The sequence below is a fragment of the Cuculus canorus genome, chromosome 14, assembly GCF_017976375.1.
Source record: "Cuculus canorus isolate bCucCan1 chromosome 14, bCucCan1.pri, whole genome shotgun sequence".
Lineage (NCBI taxonomy): Eukaryota > Metazoa > Chordata > Aves > Cuculiformes > Cuculidae > Cuculus > Cuculus canorus.
The window spans coordinates 4,510,781-4,531,782 of NC_071414.1; the positions used below are offsets into that span (position 1 = coordinate 4,510,781).

A 21,002-nucleotide genomic window follows, 5' to 3' on the forward strand; every position below is an offset into this window, starting at 1 on the left:
TCTCCTTGGATTCTAATTCAACAATGATTCACGGGAAATTTCAATATATTTCGCTAAGAGCTGTCTGCATGAAACAAGAATGAAATACATCCCTAAATATTACTCTTGGTACTGCGTCATGTACTTGAATGAGAAGAAACCCCCTTATATTTCTGGTGTGCAGCCCTTCCTTTCTGAAGCAAACGACTTGTTCTGCAGAAGATCAAAATGAAATAGTTCTCTCACATGCTAAATGTGGAAAGGGAGAAAAGAAACTTCACTAGGAAATACAAAACCAAAGAAGTAAATACTGTTTTCAGAAGCTTCTAAGCAGTCAGCAATGGCTTTAGACACTTCTTTCAAAACCGTCGCTGAATCTAAAAGTACGCATTGTAGGTATCAGTGAGACTGGAGAAAGGCAAGAGTAACCATATTCAGTGGTAACGGAAAAGGATGGAAATGAAACAATCATTAGAGAGCTCAATTTTGTATGCTGAAACACAACACTAGTTTGGGAACTCACACTAAACAACTGAGAAACACAATCAAAAACTTAAGTGATCTCTGCCCTTTATAACTTGGAAAACTCTCCTGTGAACAAAAAAAAACAGGAAACGGATAGAAAAGCACAGAGACATGCTCAAAAACGGAGACATTTCCTATAATAAATAAAATTGTCAAAAGTACATTACAACGTGAAGAAGATCCTCTACTTAATTTCTTCCTCCCTTCAAGGTGCAGCTGAAGTTCTCCTTAGCAGATTGGCTCACTGAAAAGCCCTTAGGAGGACTCTTTCTGTCTTTAAGTGTTTACAGTCCCGAGAGCAGGGTTATCACTGCTGCTGATACAGAGACTCACTTAGGGTTTCACTGGAGAGAGTTCCTCATCGGTTACATATTGTACCATTCAAACACGCTAGGAATTCACCCAAACCGATCACAGCCTTATTAAAACCTGTATTTGAATATGAACACTACTAAGGCAGCAGCTTTCCCCGTTCCCTTCATATAAATATTTAAATTACGTGCATATCTAATTTTTTACAGTATACTAATGGTACATATTAATTCAGAACATATTTCCCCAGGCTACATGTTATTCACGCCCTTAAAGTTCTGTTTCGCCCCTTATCAAATACTTTAAAAGATTAATAAGACCAATTTTGAGTTTTCAGTCCTTTGAGAAGCTGTATTTATTGATGTGTAGGGAATATACTTTGCATATGTCAATTGTGCCGGTAAAATGAAAGATTTTATCATTCCAGATTACGGGGAGAAAAATGAAGCCTTCTTATGACAGTTAATAATCTATTTATTCACTTGATATTTCCAAGTTCAATGCCATCTCGGTCAAAGTAACACCCTAACAACTCAATATCCTTATTTGTAAAATACACTTCCTTTCATCCCCAGAGTACCCCATGATGGCTGAAAATATATGAACCTTTGTATTTCAACATCATATTCAAGTTAAGGAATTGCAGCCTTTTAAGCACCAAAGCTAACTTGAAAACCCCGGGAGAGAAAAGAGTCCCTGAAAAGTAAAAAAAAATAAAATATAGCAAAAGCCCATAGAAATAGATTATTAAAATGAAAAAAAATATAATATGTTTATGAGACCTGGTGGGTGTGTTGGGTTTTTTTGTCTCTGAAGCCCACAAAAATCATTCCAAGATGTTTTGCATTTAAACACTGAGTTATGTAGCAGGTGGTAGGAGTGAAGCACGGTGATGGGAGAGGACCAGAGCTCTCCATCTGCTTTGTGTGACACTCCTGCCCTGCTGCTCATTGACCTGACCTCCCGTGCTGAGTCATCAGCTGGGGACAGTACCAGGAGACAAAGCTGGAGCTGAGAAGCGACCCTTCTCTGCAATTAGCTATCAATTATTCATTACAAACGCCTACAGAGCAGCTGAGAGTAGCAGCAGAGGCTGGCTCCGTGTTTGAACACCTCAAAAGACACTGAGTGGCTTGGCTGAGCGCGGTGGTAACCACGTGTGCTGAGGGGCTGCAGATCCAGCGATAGAAAGGCGAGGGAAAAGAAGAGAATATGTCATTTGGGGTTGGTTTTTTTTTCAGAAAACAAGACCTTCCCCCTAGAAAATGTGACAGCTGCTGTACTGGAAAATGTGGAAGTAACTTAGTAAGATATTTTGAGCCATCTCACAAAGAGGAGGAGATGTGGATGATTCAGGATAAGCATGGAAAAGGGGACGCTGCCTGCTGCTCCTGCACACATGCTTTGGAAACCAACCCCGCTATGGCACTGATGCCAACCTTGGAGCCAATGGGTTCTCTACGGACATCACTGCTCAGTTCTGTTTGATAAAGTAGGAGAAATGTGAAGTCTTTGAAGACTTTTGTCAGAAAACTGTCTGACAAATTATTGCCAATACTAAACGTACTCTAGAGTTTCATAAAACCTAACAGACAAGGTGACAGTTTTGCTAATTTTTTTTCTCTGAATGAAAAAAGAAAATGAGCTCAGCCCCTTGACTTGAGCAGACACAACACAGTGCAGAGAGAGATTAGGTTCATTACTTTGTTTTCGGAAAAAAACCAGCACTTAGAAACTTTCTGCACGTATGCACAACTGCTAACTTAGCTATTGAGCTAGGCTGGCTATAAATAACCTTCCTGAATCTTTTGAGTACAAACAACTCTAAATGAATTAATAGAACCTGTGCTTTAAATACATTGCTTAATTGGATCAACTACAGATACCTAAATTCAATTATGCCTTCTCTGTTGCTCCTGAGCAGATAAATTACTTCACATTCCATGTTTTGATTAGAAGGATATGAACAAACTTTCCACGTGAATGCTGCTCAAAGAAAATTAAAGTTTTATTTAAAAAAAGAGAAGAAAATATTTGACTGTGGAGGCGGCAGAATATGTTTGCATTAATCTCCACAGAAAAAAGGTAGTGCACACGGCTGCACCATGCAGTCTTAAAATTCTGAACCAATGCTCATGAAAATTGTTCTGCATTAACTTTCAGGACATCACACTAGAAAAACCAACTGCTCAACAGAGGAATAAGTGGAAGGTGAAGCCCAAAGTTCAGAATAACTCATCAACTGCTAAACATTAAAAACTAAGCAAAGCATTGCATTCTGCTTAAGTGGAGTCCTAATAAACACAATTTTCAGTCACAACTCATTCATAAATTCTGGAAGCTACAATATTTAGGGCTTATTCCTATGATATGCAGCCTGGTTCATGACAGATGGAGTGTTTTCTTTGAGGTAGACGAGAAAGTATTAAGCATCTCCAAGTAAAGAATTAAGAAAATCCTTTGGGGCCTCTGCCAAAATGTGCTTGCATTGGTTATGTACTTCAAAAGGACAGAACAAAGTTAGAAAATTGTCAGGTTAATGAAAATAGGTTTACAGAAGCTTTGAAGAAACGCAGCACATTATATAAACCAACAAAAATTTGTTTTATTCATTTTTAGTCATTAAAGATTTTCATGTCATAATCCCATTCTCTCCTTGGTTTTCTCTGTGCTTCTTGTTTAATGATGCAGCTTAATAAAAATACTTGTGAATAGTCCTTTTTCCAGACGCGTACCATTCCTACGTTGAAAAACATCCCCCAAACCTGAAATAAGACATTCCCGAATCCAGTAAAGCTTAGTTTCCCGTATGCAAAATCTTCCACAGTTTATATCTTGTGTATTTCTTTCTGAAGCCCAAAGAAAATTGCAGATGAACATCAAAAAATCAGTTACCAGCTATAGGTCACTCTAGGAAGACTCAGCTGTTTCTTGGTAGAAGGATCAAAGACGAACTTCAAACCTGAAGTCTGATAATTTTTGAATGTACAATACCATATGTAATAAACAAAAAAGCAAGATTTCTAATATTGGTAGGATTGTTAATGCAGCTAAATTTTCTGATGTTATCTATTGATTTCTGCATCAGCCCTCGCCTAGCACTTCCTACGATGTCTATCACAATCATATGTATATATTTGCAAATTACAGTGTATATTTTTTCCCTATATACTTGTAATATAACGAACCTTTTGATTATGGAGTTTCTACCCAAAAGTTCAAAAATAAAAGTTCCACAATCTTGTTTGTGTTGCTAAAACACGTTCTACTTCTATAGTTTAAATTATCCTTAATCAGGAATATTTAAATAGTTGCCTCTGGTTTAGCTTCCAGATTTTTGAGGCGCCGTTCTTGCTGTGTGTGTTTGGTAACAATCTGAACTTCATTCACCCTTTTTTCTCTGAAGCCAGAATATCAGCAGTACACGTGGCCCTAACAGGAGGCGAGATTGCTTAAAGGCTGCTGCAGACTGAAGAACTGACCCTAGAACAAGTTATTGGGGTGTTTTTTTAATGAAAACACATATATTTCACAGAAACTCTAATAATTTGCTTAAGCTTTTAGACCTGTAGCAGTCACTTATGTAACACACACAGCATCTTCCAAAGATCAGATGAAATTTAGATGCCAAACTCCCTTGTTTTCACTCCTAGTGAAATAGCCAGAAGTTATTCATAAAACACAGCAAAAGAGCTCACTAAAATCTCGGTCAGCAGTAACATAGGCACATTTCAAGATGACTTTTTTTTTTATTTGGAAAAAGAGCCAAATGTAAAGAGTTGAGGTTAAGTTGCACCCATGGTATCCGACCCCCTCAACTCTGGTTTTAGGAAGCATATCCTAGATTTACTGTATTCAGTACCTGGCCCATCGTTTATAGGCACAAGGGAACCCACTGTTGGGTGTACTCTGAATCTTTTACACGAATATTCAGCTCCTCCTGCGACAGCCTCAGGGCCGGGAGGGCAGGACCGCGGGGAGCTGATTAGGGAAACGAACAACCCATCCGATTCTCAGGTTGCAGCTCTTAACAAAATGCAAAGTTATGCTGCTTCCAAATTTTCTCCTAGATCAAAATAACAAAAGCACAATTCTTTGATCTCAATTTGTAATTTTTCTATATAGATAGAAATACAGCTAAAGAGCCAGATTCCAAACTGGTTAGAGGTTTATAATCCATCTTAATGAGGTTGAGCTTCATTAATTAACAGGTTTGTCCCACTGATGTTTTTGTTGGGGTGTAACATTTGTTATCAAATAGTTTGTAGCAAATATTAAGGAAATAACATACCAGCATTTGTTTCTGTCTGCAGGGTTATTGTATAGATTTGAGCAACGACTTCATTCCCCACGGAAGACGAATGTGTTGCTTATTTTCATTAAAGTAAATGTTGCTGTCAAATACCTAAATTTCTTTTAAATATGACACCTCAAAGACATACCAAAGATTTGCTCGCTTTTGAAAGAAACTGCGTCTCAGTGTTCTGCTTGAGTTTCCCATCACTATTCTGTATCCGAAAAGCCTAACGTTGAAACAGTGGGACTGAGCTTGAAACAAAGTTTTCGTTTGAAAAACAGCTGCTAAAACAAAAGCTACTTTATGATATTACCCTGTTGGTACATCAATTGCTACAATACAAACAAAGAAGCAGCGCAACAGCTGCACAAAGGATTGTTTGTTTGTTTAACTCCAAAACAACTGAGGAAAACCAAATATTAAATCTAAAAAGCATAACAGTCGCAGAGGCTGAAACTGTGGAAATGAATTACTTTATAAAGTATAGAAGTTCTCCATTTACTTACAGTCAATTGCTGCTCATATTTGCTTACAGCCCAGACATACAATTATTAAAAACCTAGTTAGTCTCTTTTTTGTCATTTTTTGTCATTTCCTTGGACTATAACAACTGACCTCAGCATCCCTGCTATGAGAGAAGAAGGCAGGTAAGTGCAATCCATGTCAAAAATTACACCTCCTAGACCAAGCTTTCCACAGCCAAAAAGGACAGACCAGCGAGATGTGGATTGATACTGCAGAATAGGAAGATTTAAGGTATATTTTCAGAAGACAAAGTTTTTCTTAGAAAAGTTAGTTGAATAAAAGTATATTTAGGAAACACACAGACTACTCTCTTACCATAAAAGCCTCTAGAACAGATAAGCAAAACTCTTGTTAGAAATTATTCGGATGGAGCTGATCCTCAGAGAATGAAGAGGGCCCACTAAAGGACCTCTAAAGTTGCTCATTTCAGTTGGTGTGTTTTAGTTTTAAATGCTTCACTATATTCAAGTTTTCACAGTGTGAATATTTGCAAGACACTAATTTACAGCTTTTTTTTAATGCAGATATGAAAATCAGTAAAAAACCCCCAAACCTTTAAAACACAAAAATCTTCAGTTATCAATCATCTCAATATATATAGGTAGTAGTGGGAAATCAAGTTTTAATTTTAATTCAGAAAATGATACAATATGCTCTGCATTATTCAGACCTTCTTTAGTCCAGTAGCAGCTTCTATAACGGGTATGTTTAGGGAGCTGTTAGAGGGTTTGCAGGGCTTTTATTCATGGAAGAAAAGTAAGGCATCTCCCTGACTTATACTTTTAAGTCTCTTATAACAACTACAGGGACAATATAATTCTTTAAAGAACACTACCTATTTACTATAACATTGCTTAGCTTACTCCAAGCCTCCAAATATCTGACAAGTCATAATTAATTCATTTCCTTGAACTAAAAGTTTCACTGCTGAACTATAACGTCTCTAGTTGTGTGATAACATTCTAGAATGCACAGAATTGCCACAAGAAATTAATCCAAAAATAGAAGTTCCATGTAAAGGCTGCTGCCTTAACATTTGAGAGGCGCAATGTACACCCTCATAGAATTTTTACAGATACACAGTCTTGATCATAGTCTGCGCATTTTTTGGGAGCCTACGTTTACTGATGGCCAACAGACCTATTTCATTTGCTTTTAAAAATTACTGGCACTGTGCAATAAAAATGATTGTGTGTTATAGAGATGACAGATTACAAATCGGTTGTTAATAAACTGAAATAGCCTAAGAGACGTTATATCATAAATATGTGAAGGATTTGAGAGTTTCCAGCAGGGATATTCACTAAAAAGGATTTTTTAGTTTATCAGAACACCTTTCCCTATAATTAAAAAATCTTGATTAACATTGTACACACATATATTTGTAAAGTCACACCTTTTGAAGGTACAGAACTTCTAATGGGAAATGAGGAAAAAGCTCTACATTTGATACATGGAGGCCATTGTAACCAAATATGAGCTGAACGTTTTGCCCTTATTTTACTACTGTCTTTTAAACTCTTCCTGTGTAATCACAGGACTGCTCTGTAGCTACTTGTGAACACGGTATTTTACATTAAGTACTGGGAAAACAGTATCCAAACAGTTCTTCTAGCATAGCAAACCTGAACGTTCACGTGCTGTAAACACTTGCTTAAACAATCTTGCAAGTCGCAAGATTAAACATAAAATATAAACCCCACGATATCAGGAGAGCAGAACCCTGAACCAACACTGAACTTCAGGGTTGAGGTCAATAAGTTATTATCTTGGACAGATAATTATAATGGACAGATTAGATTTTGGTATTCAGGAAGCATTCTTGAACTTAAAACATTTACTCTTGGCTACAGGTGATTTAAAGAGTGAAACAGAATAATTTTTTGTACTATAATTTATTAGTGTGTTTTCTATCTATAGCACATACCATAATCAGGCAGCATTTAGTGACAATTCTAAAACGGTATTTACATTTTAATAACAGCTTAATAAATTGGAAAACTATAGATATTTTCATTTTTATCTGAAGCAAGCCTAATAGATGGCAAAATGCATGGCCAATTACTTAGGTTACAAAGGACGATATTGAAAAAACTAAAAAACCCACCCTGATTTTAGTTCAGAAGGAACTAATAAAAATAAAGGAAATTAAATAAATAAATAGAATAGACTTATACGGGAAAGCTACAAGTTAAAAATAAAAATAAATTCAAAGTGCTAAATACTCCAGGAATCAAACAAAGCTAAGCTCTTTCTGCCCTACATACATAGAAGCAAAGGCTACGTGCACTACATCAAAGATTGTCTTTCTGAATACACTTGGCTGGCTAAGAAAAAGAATGGCTATTCTGCTTGCTACCTCCAAGAGAACATCGGTGCAAAATACCCTGTTTCAGTGCCTTATCATAAATAATCAAATTATGATTCTCATGTCATATCAAAGATGGCCTAATCCTACCAAACTCAACTCAACAGCCATTTTCATTGTGATATAAAGCACCAGTGGGGGCTCTGACAGACCAGAATGATCATACCTGAACATGTCAATTAGCTAAAAAGCCTCAACACTTACTTGGACTTCAAAATTCATATTCTCCAGAAATTTCTGGTTCATTGTCTCTGCAAATTTGTTGATGGCTCTCAGGAACACCCTAAAAAATAAAATCAACGATAGAGGCAAATGAATATAATCCCTGGGAATTCATTCCAACCATGTGTGATACCGATAGAAACACATGGAACCACAGAAGACACCACAAGAAGCAAAGTTCAGTTATACCTAAACACAGTCGATGCAATTCTGAACACATTATTTATAGTCTGTTATACATAAAAAATATTAAGCACACGATTGTCAAAAATTTCTTGATCTCCATGGAAAAATTCAGACAATAGAATTGCTTTTCCTCTGCTGCGCTTTCCATTCTTGGAAAAGCATACAGAGCAATTCTTTCAAACACAATTTTACCTTCTATGACAAAAGCACATCACTTACAAGAGTGTTATTGCCGCCTCCTCATGGGTTTGACAGCTAAAAGAGTCTCTTGCACTTATATTATTAGTTAGGAGCTGCCACTGTGTTTTCCCAATTAAAAGACATTAAGCGCTTCTCTTCAGTTTTCTCACAGGAGATGACGGGAGAGTGACACCTCTGCCCATCTTCTGCCTCAGGTTGATTATAAAACAGATATATAATTATAATCCACATTCAAAGCTGAGTTAATATATACAGATATATCTTCCAAGAGGAAGACTGTGACCGTTAACCCTCTAGCTTGAAAAGTAGCACCTACTTATGCTCATTAGCGACACGGTCGAGATTTAAACACATTTTTAAAGCTAATTTATTTGTCTAACTTTGTAGCACAGCATATTTGTAAAAGAAAAATCAATTGTATCTCTAAATATTTACAGAGTTGATTTAATTAATTCAGTTGCATTCAATTTACAGTTTTGAAAACAAGTTTCTAAAAGTATTCAGTTAAAATATGGGAAACACTGTGAGGGCAAACATACCGCCACCTGAAAGAGATGGAAACAAGGGAAAAGCAATCCTAGCTGTTCAAATACAGTGACTGACTGTCAACTTACTATCGCCAATCAGGAGAAAGACCTAATAGTTACCACTGACAGGTCCACAAAACCTCCACCAACTTAAGTGTTTAGTAGTACCAGAAAAAGCAATAATCGATAATTAGAATTATTAGCAAAAGTTTTGGAGGCCATAGGATATCCATATGTTATTGTCAAAGGAACGTTGAATCCTTGTCTGTGTCGAGTTCTGGTCTCCCATCTCAAACATATAAACAAGTACAAAAAGTAAAAAAAGATAAAAGAGAAGAAGCAAACAAACGTGACAAAGAAGTGATCAAATGCATTTAATGGATTTGTTCCCAAAACCTGGTTTCTTTAATTGGGAGATGCCACGTGGCTGAGGAGGGATATGGTAGAATCTATAAAATTGGAAGTACCACAGTGATGAAAGACTTGGTGTTCGTTATTTCTCATACAAGCAAACCAAGCACTGAAAACAATCAGAATGTGCATTCAAAATAAAGAAAATAAGACAGCTTTTGTGCTGGTATTGCTCTGCTATACAACTCATTTTTACAGGATGCTGTGAATGCCTGAATTTCATACTGGCTCAAAAGTGATTAGACAAATCAAAGGCAAAAAGGAAGGGAGGACTGCTAACTGTCACTGGAGGCTGGGAGAACACAGCAAGCAGTGCTCCTGCTTCCCAGCTCCGGTGTTATACTGTTCCCTAGGCAGCCGTTTATGAGCCACTACCAGAAACAAAAGAGTCAGTGAAATAAATTCTAGTCTCACCACCAAAAAAATCCTTAGCAAGGGATAAATCCAGTTTCTTAATGAGGGAAGTAAAGCAGAAGTTGAGGTTTATGACAAGGAATTACGTTTAACCACTAAGCAATAGTCCAAAGAAGCATGTGGCTTCATCAGGGCAACAACTCGACTGGCTGAATTGAAATTCTTTGTTATGATTATAGTTTTCCTCAAGGAAAAAAAGTCTTTGTGAAAACCTAAAGTCTATTTTCTTTCCATCCACGTAACATTCCTCTGTAATGTTGACATGATCAAGGAAATAAAGTAATTTAAACATGGTGTTACATCCTCCCAAGTCCTTTTTACCCTTGTCAGAGGGACACTACTGTTTTAATTACTGCAGTAACTGTGGCATCTGTGTTTCTCTGCTGCACCAGCCTGTAGTCTATGAACTTTTTTCCTGTGGTCTAGGGCCCAGTCTGATCTTCTGAGACAAGCTCAGCTGATCTTGCCTGAATTAATGGTCTGATCTGAGAAATGCTGTAAATCACCTCAAGTTCAAGAAACCTAATTTTGCTCAATGCTGTTCTTTTAGGCTGTCATCACTCTCTTAAACAACCTCCCTGTGATCACAGAATTGCCCTGTGTATCCACTGCAATCTCAGCCTACGTTGGTCTGAACAGGCTACTGTACTTTCTTTTCAACCTTTTCATGCGATCAGTTCTTATCCCAGAAAATGTGATTGCCTCTGCAAGCTGCCCCACACTATCCACAAGAAAATAAACACATTCCTCCCTAATGCTTCATTCACATGGGTACATTTATCTCCACAAAACTGCCTGAAGCTTGACACAAGTGGTTTAAGATTTTGAAAAAAAAAGATTTTTTTAAAAAAAAAACAAAAAAGAGGATTCTAAAAGGAATGCTTTACTTGAGACAGCACAAAAATATACATAGCTAGGCAGAATCACGGACTCTCACATGTTATTCTGTCTGTCAGCATCCCCATTACTCTTCTGAGTAGGAGTTTAAGGTCAGGGCTTTTTTAGCATTACATCTTTTCTATAGAACTATATTGCTCTAGATTCTCCTTCCATTTACAAAGTATATTTCTTGCCAGCTCACGTAATCAAGTCGTTCAGCTTCAGCTGCTCAAAGAGTAGCATTTCCCTTCACTCAAAGTCTTTTGTTGGAGTGGGAGGCGGTGTCCTCCAATTCTGAGACTGATTTGTTTCCCAGTGTCTGTCTCTCGACCGGCAGTGTAACACACCACCGAAATATCCTGTTCGGGCAGAGGCTGGCACAGTGTTGATAATTTGTCTTATATCAGAAAACCCCATACTTTTAGGTACCTTGTCTTTTAGCATAGAAATACAATGTGAAGTACAGCAGAAATAATCATAACTTAAACACACATGCAGCTTATTAGGGCAAATCTCTTTCACAATACAGACATATTTCTCGTGTCTCCTATTAAATTTTGTTGTGAAGACCTTGTGTTTTAATGCTCACCACACACAAAAAGCTCCAAAGACACCTGAGAAATACCGAGGTACTTAATATCCAGTAAAAATTACTGCTAATATTAAAAATATTTACAAGACTCTATACAATATAATGACACGTAAGCTGTCTTCTGTGAATATCCTTTTCATTCTCACAGATAATTTTGGCTGACATATGGGAATGACACATTTGCAGGCAGCGTGCAATACTTCCAGGCTGTCAAGTTCCAAATATTTTCATGCATTTGTATTTTGCCTGAAGCGGGTATCTATTTCTGTCATTGGAAGTCATTTAGACAGTAGGTTTGAATTCTATTCCTGGCTCCTGCCAATGCCATGCTGTCCTCCCACAATTACTGCATTACTATATGACTCAGTCTCCCCTTTCAACTGAAATGGTTTATTAATTAGCTAGCCATAAGTACAAAGCCAAATAGATATTTATAAGAGACGATACTGATGAAAACAAGAGAAAAAAATAATTCTTATTATTACCGAAGGCATATTTCTAAACATTGTTCCAAGAGGTGACAGTGAAAGGCATTTGACTGGAGAAGCTATCAGTCCTTACACAATTATTGACATCATCAGTTACCAAATACACTTGACATAATGAAGACAATACAGGTAGAAAAGAGATGCTAAAAAAAAAATGTGCCCTAGAACAGCTCAGAAAAACACAATAGGTAGTGTCTGACTTTTGAAGAAGTTACTGAGATAAATTACCTGAAGGGATTATCTTGTCAGAGTGTAACATCACTTAATTTCCCTTGCTTGTACAACAGATCGCTGGAGCTTACCTTTCATCTGAACTTGGAATTGCTGCTCAGTTTTGCTTTGCAAGTTCATACTGATACAGGCTGACCAAAGACCAGGATCTTGATTTCTCCGACAGATAACGTCATTAGGTTTCATCTGTTTAACCTTCTCCTCTTGTCACATTTTCCCTTAATTTTAATTGCTACACAGGGCTACAAATATGTTTTTTCAGGTGTTTAATTATGATAACTTCTCTACAATTACTCAATATGGAATTAATTTCTCATCAGTTTAAATAACTGTGATCTCAAATTTTTGAAGTTCCTTGACCCACAATAATTTCCATGACGTTTCCTGTCTTCACGGTGACTGATGTTTCAATTTACAGTTCATACCAACCACTTGGGCCTGAAGATTTATGGATGATCTTGAAAGGCCAAAGTGTCTGGGCTTCATGTGGGTGTGAAAAGGCAAGATGTGGCTTAGGACAGCAGTAGAACCCCCATCCTTCAACTACTGCTTTCTCCTTTACCTATCTAAATTCTGTGCTGCTTCTGCTTTATTTTATTGCATTGTCAGAAAAATTTCTTTCAAATTTTGGCTTGAAAGAAAGCCCCACAAACAGAATCCTGTGCAACTGTAATAACTTCCAAATGCTTAGATGTATGTTCTAAATAAGGATACAACACTACTGTAAGTAACTCATAAATAATTTAAGGCAAACAAAGCTGAAAATTTCTGTCAGCCTAAGAAAAAATTTGATTTCAAACTGATTCCCTATCAAGCAAAACAAAACAGAGGGGCTGAGATGGAGCAAAGAAACAATTTTGTATTCATAAACAACATGTTAATCAAAGTTAGATTTCAAGGCTATTCCTTCGAAGATGATGAGACTATTTAACAGTAAAATAGGTCTGTGCGTTGTCCTTGCTTTTGAAGTGCAAATAGCTGATGAACCTCAAATACAGATCTGGAACTTGAAGGTATTTTTAGCAAACAAGTTAGAATTAGTGCATCCGCTCCTTGCAATATAAGGCAAAGAGTTTTTGCAGGGAAAAAAAAAAACCAAAAACTTAAATTGGCATTGCTGTTCTTAGGCAGCTTTGGAAAAGCCGGCCTTTCTCTGCACCTAGTTTCAGACATAGAACATATCCTAGTCCACAAAATTATTGTGGGTAATGTACCTAAATCAGGTACACTATTATAAACCTTCCCAAAATCATGAATTGACCTTTCCTCGGACTCTGATGTGAATTCTTTCAAAGCAGTGGTCCAACAGCAATGAGATGCTCTTCATTGTCTTCTCAAGTTCACAAGAGCCTAAACTTTGGGAGTTTATTCCTTCAGCTTTGAGATGAGTAATCCAGATACTGAGGCAAAGGCTGGAATTAGTCACTTAGGCACTTATGCACATCAACTCACACTTGGGTTTGCCACGTCTTCTAAAGCTGTGATTACACTGATGTAATGACAGGTGGGAAAAATTCATCGAGTACAAACTTCTACTTGAGAATCAGACAGTGAAAAGAAGAGATAAGCTTTAATAGAATATTATTCCCTGTGTTTCTCTGAAAGCTTTTACTGAAAGAAGCCATTAAAATGCCAGAATACATCTTTTTTTTCAAAATTGCATCCGAAAACCAGTGAAGACACGGATAGTTTTTAAAACTCAACTTCTTTCCACAAATCTTAACTGCTTTTCCTTCAAAAAATTTGGTCCACAAACTGAAGTCAGGAGTTACACTAACCTCAGTTTGGCAGGCATTTTGGGTTTTTTTACCTAATCCTCAAAGCCTGATCTATCAATATATTCAACACTAAACCCTCTGCTTGAGCCCAAGAGGAATGTGAGGGTTTTTTTTTTTGTTTTCAAAGTCTAGAAGAGGAATCAACTATTATTTTGAAGATCTTCTCTGAGTTTTTATAGACACGGTCTTGCCAGTATGCCAATTACATGAAATACAGAGTAGAGAATAGCAAAGCTGAAATAATATGTCTCTATAATTTATGTTGACTTGATAGTAGCACCTTCATAAAATGCTTTGCAGAAGACACCCGATAGGTATTTTAAGACCAAGCAAGCACAAAGGGAAAGCAGCTGAAGTCAACCGGTTCTCCTATAGGCTTTCTGTCCTCTCTCCTCTGCTTTCTCATGTGCAAAGCTAGAAGAAGGCGGCATGTTAAATAAAGAGGAGACTAAGAAAGGAGGCCAGAGCCAATGCCAAATGCTGATCGTTATCTATGACTGAAACGGTAATCAGCAACTGTAAACTAAATCTGGAAGATATAAAATACGCAGAAGAGAGACCAGATAAGCGATCAAGGTGACAGGACAGATTAAAAATATACATTTACTATTTCAGTGACCAAAATGGAGGAGCAGGAGAAAGCCTGAGAAAACAGGTGAAAAGATAATAAACAACAGCAGAAACTCTCTCTTAATAATGTGGCAAGCTATCATTAATTTAGAAATTACAGCAATGCAAGATGGAAACATTATTTAAAAACCTTGTAGCTATGTGAAACCTAATTATTAAGAGCACAATAATAGCAACACTTCAGAAGCAATTCACTTCCATGGTAACTGGTAAAATATGGGCAGTGGCAAAAAAAAAGTAGTATAATTACTCATTTTTCTCCCCTGTGTCAACTCAGTATCACTATAGATGGAAGAATAATTTTTGTACCATTCGTACTGAATTCTAATGATAAAGCAGTTGTTACATCCCTAAACTCTTTTCCAATGTACAGCCAGAGAGTCTATCCCAATACCATGGTCAGACAATAACTGCTTGAAAACAACTGCTCTACAGCTTCTATTGTCTCATTTATAAAGTTTTGTTATGCACAATTCATTTTCTTTATTAGTATTATTTGAATGTTTACATTGAATAGCTATGCCAAGCATACAAAAATAACACATGCCATAATGTATCAAAGGTGATTTGACAGCAGTACAAAAGCAACACCTAGAAGAAGACAATAAACACAATTTCTTTAATGCTATACAAACCAAGTTTCCATGTGAGATATCTTGACATTACCAATAAACTCTTTGTCCGTAGCTTTTCCTCTTGCATTTACCAAACGTGTGTTTCAAAGACTGCTTATCTCCCACTTAGCAATCAAAATACATTCTGAAAACAGCATACTAGACACACATTTCTCAAACTTTTGAAATGTGATGTATAGCATCTGTTAAGAAACCTCATAGCTTGAAAACGAAGTGTACAAAAAGCTGTGATAATGGACTTGATATAAATAATATCGTTTGAAAGGTATTTTCACTGATGTTCTTTATATTGTATTTTCTCACTTCAGTCTACTCTGCTTTTTTGTGCCTTCCAGCTAATAGTTTGCAGCGTAGAAATATCTTGAATTAAAAAAAACAAATGTTAACAACGACATGGTGTCCTTTATGCTGGATCAAGTCTGGGAATAGGATACAAAGCTGAAACCCAGTCGCCACACAGGGATGTAATGACAACACAATTGGATCAGGATGTGGTACACCAATAAAAACTCTCCTAATTTTCACTTGGGAAGGAAATTTGACTTGATATTTAAATGGGAATTAATTCTCCATTCTTCCACTGATTTTTGGTTTTCACCTGTTGATAATTTTTACCCTTACTGTAACGTTTGTACATATCATTTAGCCTTCATTTCTATATATCTAAGAATGGTGCAGAGGTGACACTTCGACAAACATCTTTTCATGGAAGTTTCTAGGGCTTATTTCTAGAAATAATTGTATTATTTTACGCATCAAAATTAAAAATGAATATTTACATGAAAGCAATGGATAACACTATGGATAATGTATGGCTGGGGGTTGGTTTTGTTTTTTGTTTTTAAAGGGTTTTGTTGTTGTTTGGGTTTTTTTCTAAGTAGCTCTATTTTGTTCATAATTCCACCATGAAAGGTTAAACGTAATATTCGGGCATTGCTTTTTCTTTCCCTTGTTACATAGGCTTTCTGTATTTGCAATCCCTTCTCTATATGTTCACTGTATTTTAACACAGTACCTGTACTCTTGATTTTTCAGATATTCTTGCTGAAAATATTTGGCAAGTGAACATCTTTTGTCTAGAACACAAAATTTCTTTACTTTCAGGGAAGCCTAGTTTTTTTCTGACGCTAAAAATACAATCTGTAATTACAGGTACAGACAATTTTGCATCTGCCTCTTGTTTAACTGCTGCCCGCTTGGGCTTAGTACTTAACAGTCAAAACTGTATCAATACAAAAGAAGTTGCACTGAATCAGCAGATTATGACTTTAAAAAAAGATCATTATGCAGCAAATGCAAATACACCAGCAGGGTTATTTCATTATGTTTCTGTTTAAAAATATGAAAATAACTGTCCAAAATGTTAAATATGAGAATACTGTATATTTGTAATTTCCTGAAAATTGCTTAAGATATTTAGTGCTGGACAAAGTTAATCATCAGAAAGGGGGACACAATGAGATTTCTCAATAGCATTTACAACATATGACGAAAATTATGAATACTGAATTTGTATTTTCAGTCTTAGTAGTGACATATTTACAACAGATTATGTGGGTAACTTCTTCATTAGTATGCCTTCCGTTCTGGAGTCTGCAGCAGAGCAAGGACATGGATGTGTAAGAGCGAGTCGAGAGGAAGTCATGAAGATGATCTGAAGGCTGGAGAACCTCCCTTAAGAGGACAAGCTGAGGGAGTTGGTGTTGTTCAGCCTGGAGGAGAGAAGGCTCCAGGGAGACCTTAGAGCAACTTCCAATACTGAAAGGGGCTCCAGGAAAGCTGGGGAGGGGCTCTTGAGGATAGGATGAGGGGGACTGGATGATGAAAGAGGGGAGATTTAGATGACATCTTAGGGAAGAATTTGTTACTGTGAGGCTGAGGAGGCCCTGTCACAGGTTGCCCAGAGCAGTGGTGGCTGCCCCGTCCCTGGAGGTGTTCAAGGCCAGGTTGGATGGGGCTTTGAGCAACCTGATCCAGTGGGAGGTGTCCCTGCCCATGGCAGGGGGTGGAACTGGATGGGCTTTGAGGTCCTTTCAAACCCAAACCATCCCATGATTCTATGATTTTTTTTTTTACTTATTTGCATATATGTTCTACCGAGCAGAAAACACTACTCATATTCCCAATCCCCAAATGCTTTACTAAAATAATATTCATATAGGACGCATAGCAAAGAACCTTAGAGACTTCTATATGCAAGTCAGAGTTGTATCAAAAAAATAACAGTTTTTCTTACTGACTTTCTGAAAACATCAAAGGAACAAGTTGTTTTTCTGTGTTGAGTTGTTCTCTCCACTGAAGACTTAGCTTTTAGTTCAGGAGACCTTATACTCTAGAAGCAGGAGCATCCTAGCACTCGATACCAAGAAAGATGAGAAACTGTGCAGTGAATGGAAAAAGGGGATGCCTCACAGCATGTTTTCTCTCTACATTTTAGATAAAAGAATAAATGATTGTAGTCAAAACGTAATAAGTATCCATTGTGTACCACAACCACGATATGCAAGAGCTTATCTTGCTGAGCAGACGATCTGCAGCAGTCACCACATAATCAAGTGTTTAGGTTCTCAGTAAGCAGATAATTCAACAACACGGGTAACGATGAGCAACACGCAGAGTTACTGCAGAAAAAGCATCCTGTAGTGTTTGGCGCTAGCAAGATGCAAGGGATTCAAAAGTAGGGTTACGGCAGACCCAAACAGACTGAAACACCTACAGAAGGGAGAGATGTTCTCTGCTGGGCTTCTAACTGAGAGCGAAGCACTAAATGACTCAGTCAGACGTATCACCCACAGCCGGAAGTGTAACTCTTCATGGAATTCAATTTACAACCCACGGTGAAAGAACTGTCTCTTCCCCTGTCTGCCTTACTGCATTTCGCCATTTGACCTACTACCAGCGCTGCCTTTCACAGGGACTGGAAAGACACCGAGGAGATTCAGCTACCTCACATTAATTGCAAGGAAACAAATCTGAGAATGCTGAGACACTTTGTACCAAAATCCCTCAGGAAGAACAACAATAAATAAACAAACAAATACAAATGCCTTTGCCTCTGAAAGGGACTTTATATAGACTGGGAAATTGCACTTCAGCAAGGACATGTTCAGTCTCAGAGCAAAAAAAACTGTCCAAGGACACATCTTATTCCTATACATGGTCAAAGCAAAGACTGAACAGTACAAACTGTTTAAACCTGTTATAATACTTGATTTACTCCTTTGTTCCTGTATGCCTAAAATACTTATTGGTTGCCTAAAATACTTGTTCATAAAATTAAAATGATAAAGTATTGCAATATGCCCTAAGCCTACATGTAAATTCAAGCCCTTAAGAAAAAAAACAACTTAATTTCATATCAAGTATGCCTAGGCCAGTCAAAAGTTGCCAGAGGAAAATGAGCTCAAAGAAAGGAGTTACTTGCTTACAAATAGATTGGCTTTCTAAATTCTGCCCAATTTGTGCAAAATAAACTGCAGCACTGACATCCGATCGTAGTTACCCAAATAAAATCTTAACTTTCAATACATCTTTGAAAAAGAAGACTTAAAATTAACTAAAGTATTTGTATATTTTTTTTAGAAAAAAAAAATGTATTTTTTTTTATTCTCTGCAAGACAATGAGCCAGGGCACATTTTAAGCAAACTGCTAAAAACATGGGTGCATACAATCAATCTGAGTTTTCTTCTACACGTTCTATGAGAGGAGAACCACTTCCTATGAAAAATCAAAGAACTAAAGGTAAGGAGAATTTTTTTTTTCTTATCTTTGTAATTAAAATTGTATTCTTGACTTTAAAATCTCATCACAACTGTTATAACACCACAAACACTGTGACAGCATCAGTTAAAGTATAACACATGCTCTTATCAACTGAAGGTGTGTACCTTGTGTAGAGTCATTAGTGTCTGTGATCTCTCACTGACATCAATACGTACATCACAGCATCAAATACTTCTACAACAAAAAAACGTCAAGTTTTCATTGCCACCAACAGATAGATGGAAGACTGAGAAGCAGTTCTAGTATTTGAATTTATCTTTGGCTTTTCTTCCTTTCCAACTTCAGCTACTCGATGATTCTCTGCAATCTAGTGAGCTGGTAGGAGCAACACAGTTTGTAGCAACGCTCCCACAAATACTGAAGCTTCTTGCTTGAAAAAGGCATGTTTCCCTACATTCTGCCAACTGTGTTCAGTTTCCCTTCTCTCCCATATTATTATTCTTGAACAATACACTTAAATGGTGACTACCAGCTGTTTAGGTTTACTCTGCAGAAAATTTAAAAGACAAAGCCCAGCAGTCACTGAATTTATTTTGTGTGCTTTTTACTTAAAGATTGAGACTCCAATTTGAAAATGCTACCTCCTCCTAATAAACGAAGCAACATTTTGCTGGCTTCCACAGGAGAATACTACAAGTAGCTTAGTTGCTCTGAAACGACTTTTTCTGCTCAAAGGTAGAGCTGTTCAGAACATATATGTAGTGTGGAAACCGTGGTTTTGAGAAGTGTTGTTCAACAGAGTCATTCAGAGATGATCTATGAAGGAACCAAGGTCTGGAATTCCTACTGTCCCTTTCTTAAAAAGAAATCCCTACAATCTTTTACTGGATGACACAAAGGAACTTATTCCGCCTCATTTAGTAGGTTGGCCAGGATCTAATGATATCAACAGAATCTGTACTTTGGGGCAGACTGAGAAACCGTGAGGCACTTCGGATGCAGGTGGCTCTGATTTGAAGCCATAATGAAATTTTTCTGAATTAATAATGATGCTACAACATGTGAGCTACATGACAAGCACGTCTTGAGGCTGTTACAAAGCAGTTCATCAGCAAATAAGTAGGTATTTTTAGTATGTATAATGAAAGAAAATTGGCAGCATTTCCAGCTGTTTTGCCAAATACCTGCAGAGCTGAAGCTTTCAAGTTAGACTTAAAAAGGGCTGGGGAACACTTGGCTCTGACAGATGTCTGAAAACACACAGATATAGAGGTAATGAAAACATATTTTAGAAAAAGCCTCTCTACTGGTGTTAGAAAACACCCTACAGTGGTGTCTCACATGTTTTTCAGAAAATAGGTTTGACCTTGAAACGTACTGGCGAGCAACTACTTATTTTTATTTTGAAATACCTAAACATAATGTCAACGAAGTTCAATAAACAACTCGGACACACAAACAATGAAAGTGCTCACTAAGCCCATTTAGTCTGGACACCAACCCAAACAGATTCCAGGTCCAGGTGCTAATTACAAGATCAAGTACTTTCAAATCCTATCCGAGTAATTACCATTTCAAAGCCCAGAGGAACAGAAGGAAGAGATGTAAATACATCCCTTTAGTTGCTAACCCCCCAAACCATTTTTATATTCAGCAAATCCGACTCCCAGTGCACTCCATGATGACAATAAGGTTTGGGAATTTCCTGGGAGGAATTATGTGTCTCTAAATTAAAATTATGAATTATGAGCAGCTGAGAGATAAGCAGACTACATGGTATTACCTAAACCAGCAAAGCATTTGCCCACAAATGCCACGTACCAAGGAATTACTGGTTTTAATACGCTATTAGCTTATAGTCTAAGTACCATAAGTGGAATAAAGCGCACAAACAGGCAGTAACAACTTGTAAGAAGTGTGCAGTAAGCAACCTTCATTAGAACAAAAGTTAATTAAATCTACCATGGAGGATCACAGAAAATAATTCAGATATTATATCCCTATGACCTCAGTGAGGATTTTACTGTTTCCCAAAGTGACGCGCCCCATCTAGCATGCTATGAAAAAGTCTTCTTCCC

The 21,002-nt window shown here is 37.1% G+C and overlaps 1 protein-coding gene across 1 annotated transcript in view; it reads right to left on the reverse strand.

The window, feature by feature from the left end:
- Positions 1-21,002, reverse strand: part of DOCK2 (dedicator of cytokinesis 2) — a 174,246-nt gene that overhangs the window by 41,362 nt on the left and 111,882 nt on the right. Inside the window, exon 30 of the mRNA XM_054079776.1 lies at positions 8,211-8,289. Coding sequence (XP_053935751.1) covers positions 8,211-8,289 — 79 coding nt within the window. The remainder of the gene's footprint in view (positions 1-8,210; positions 8,290-21,002) is intronic.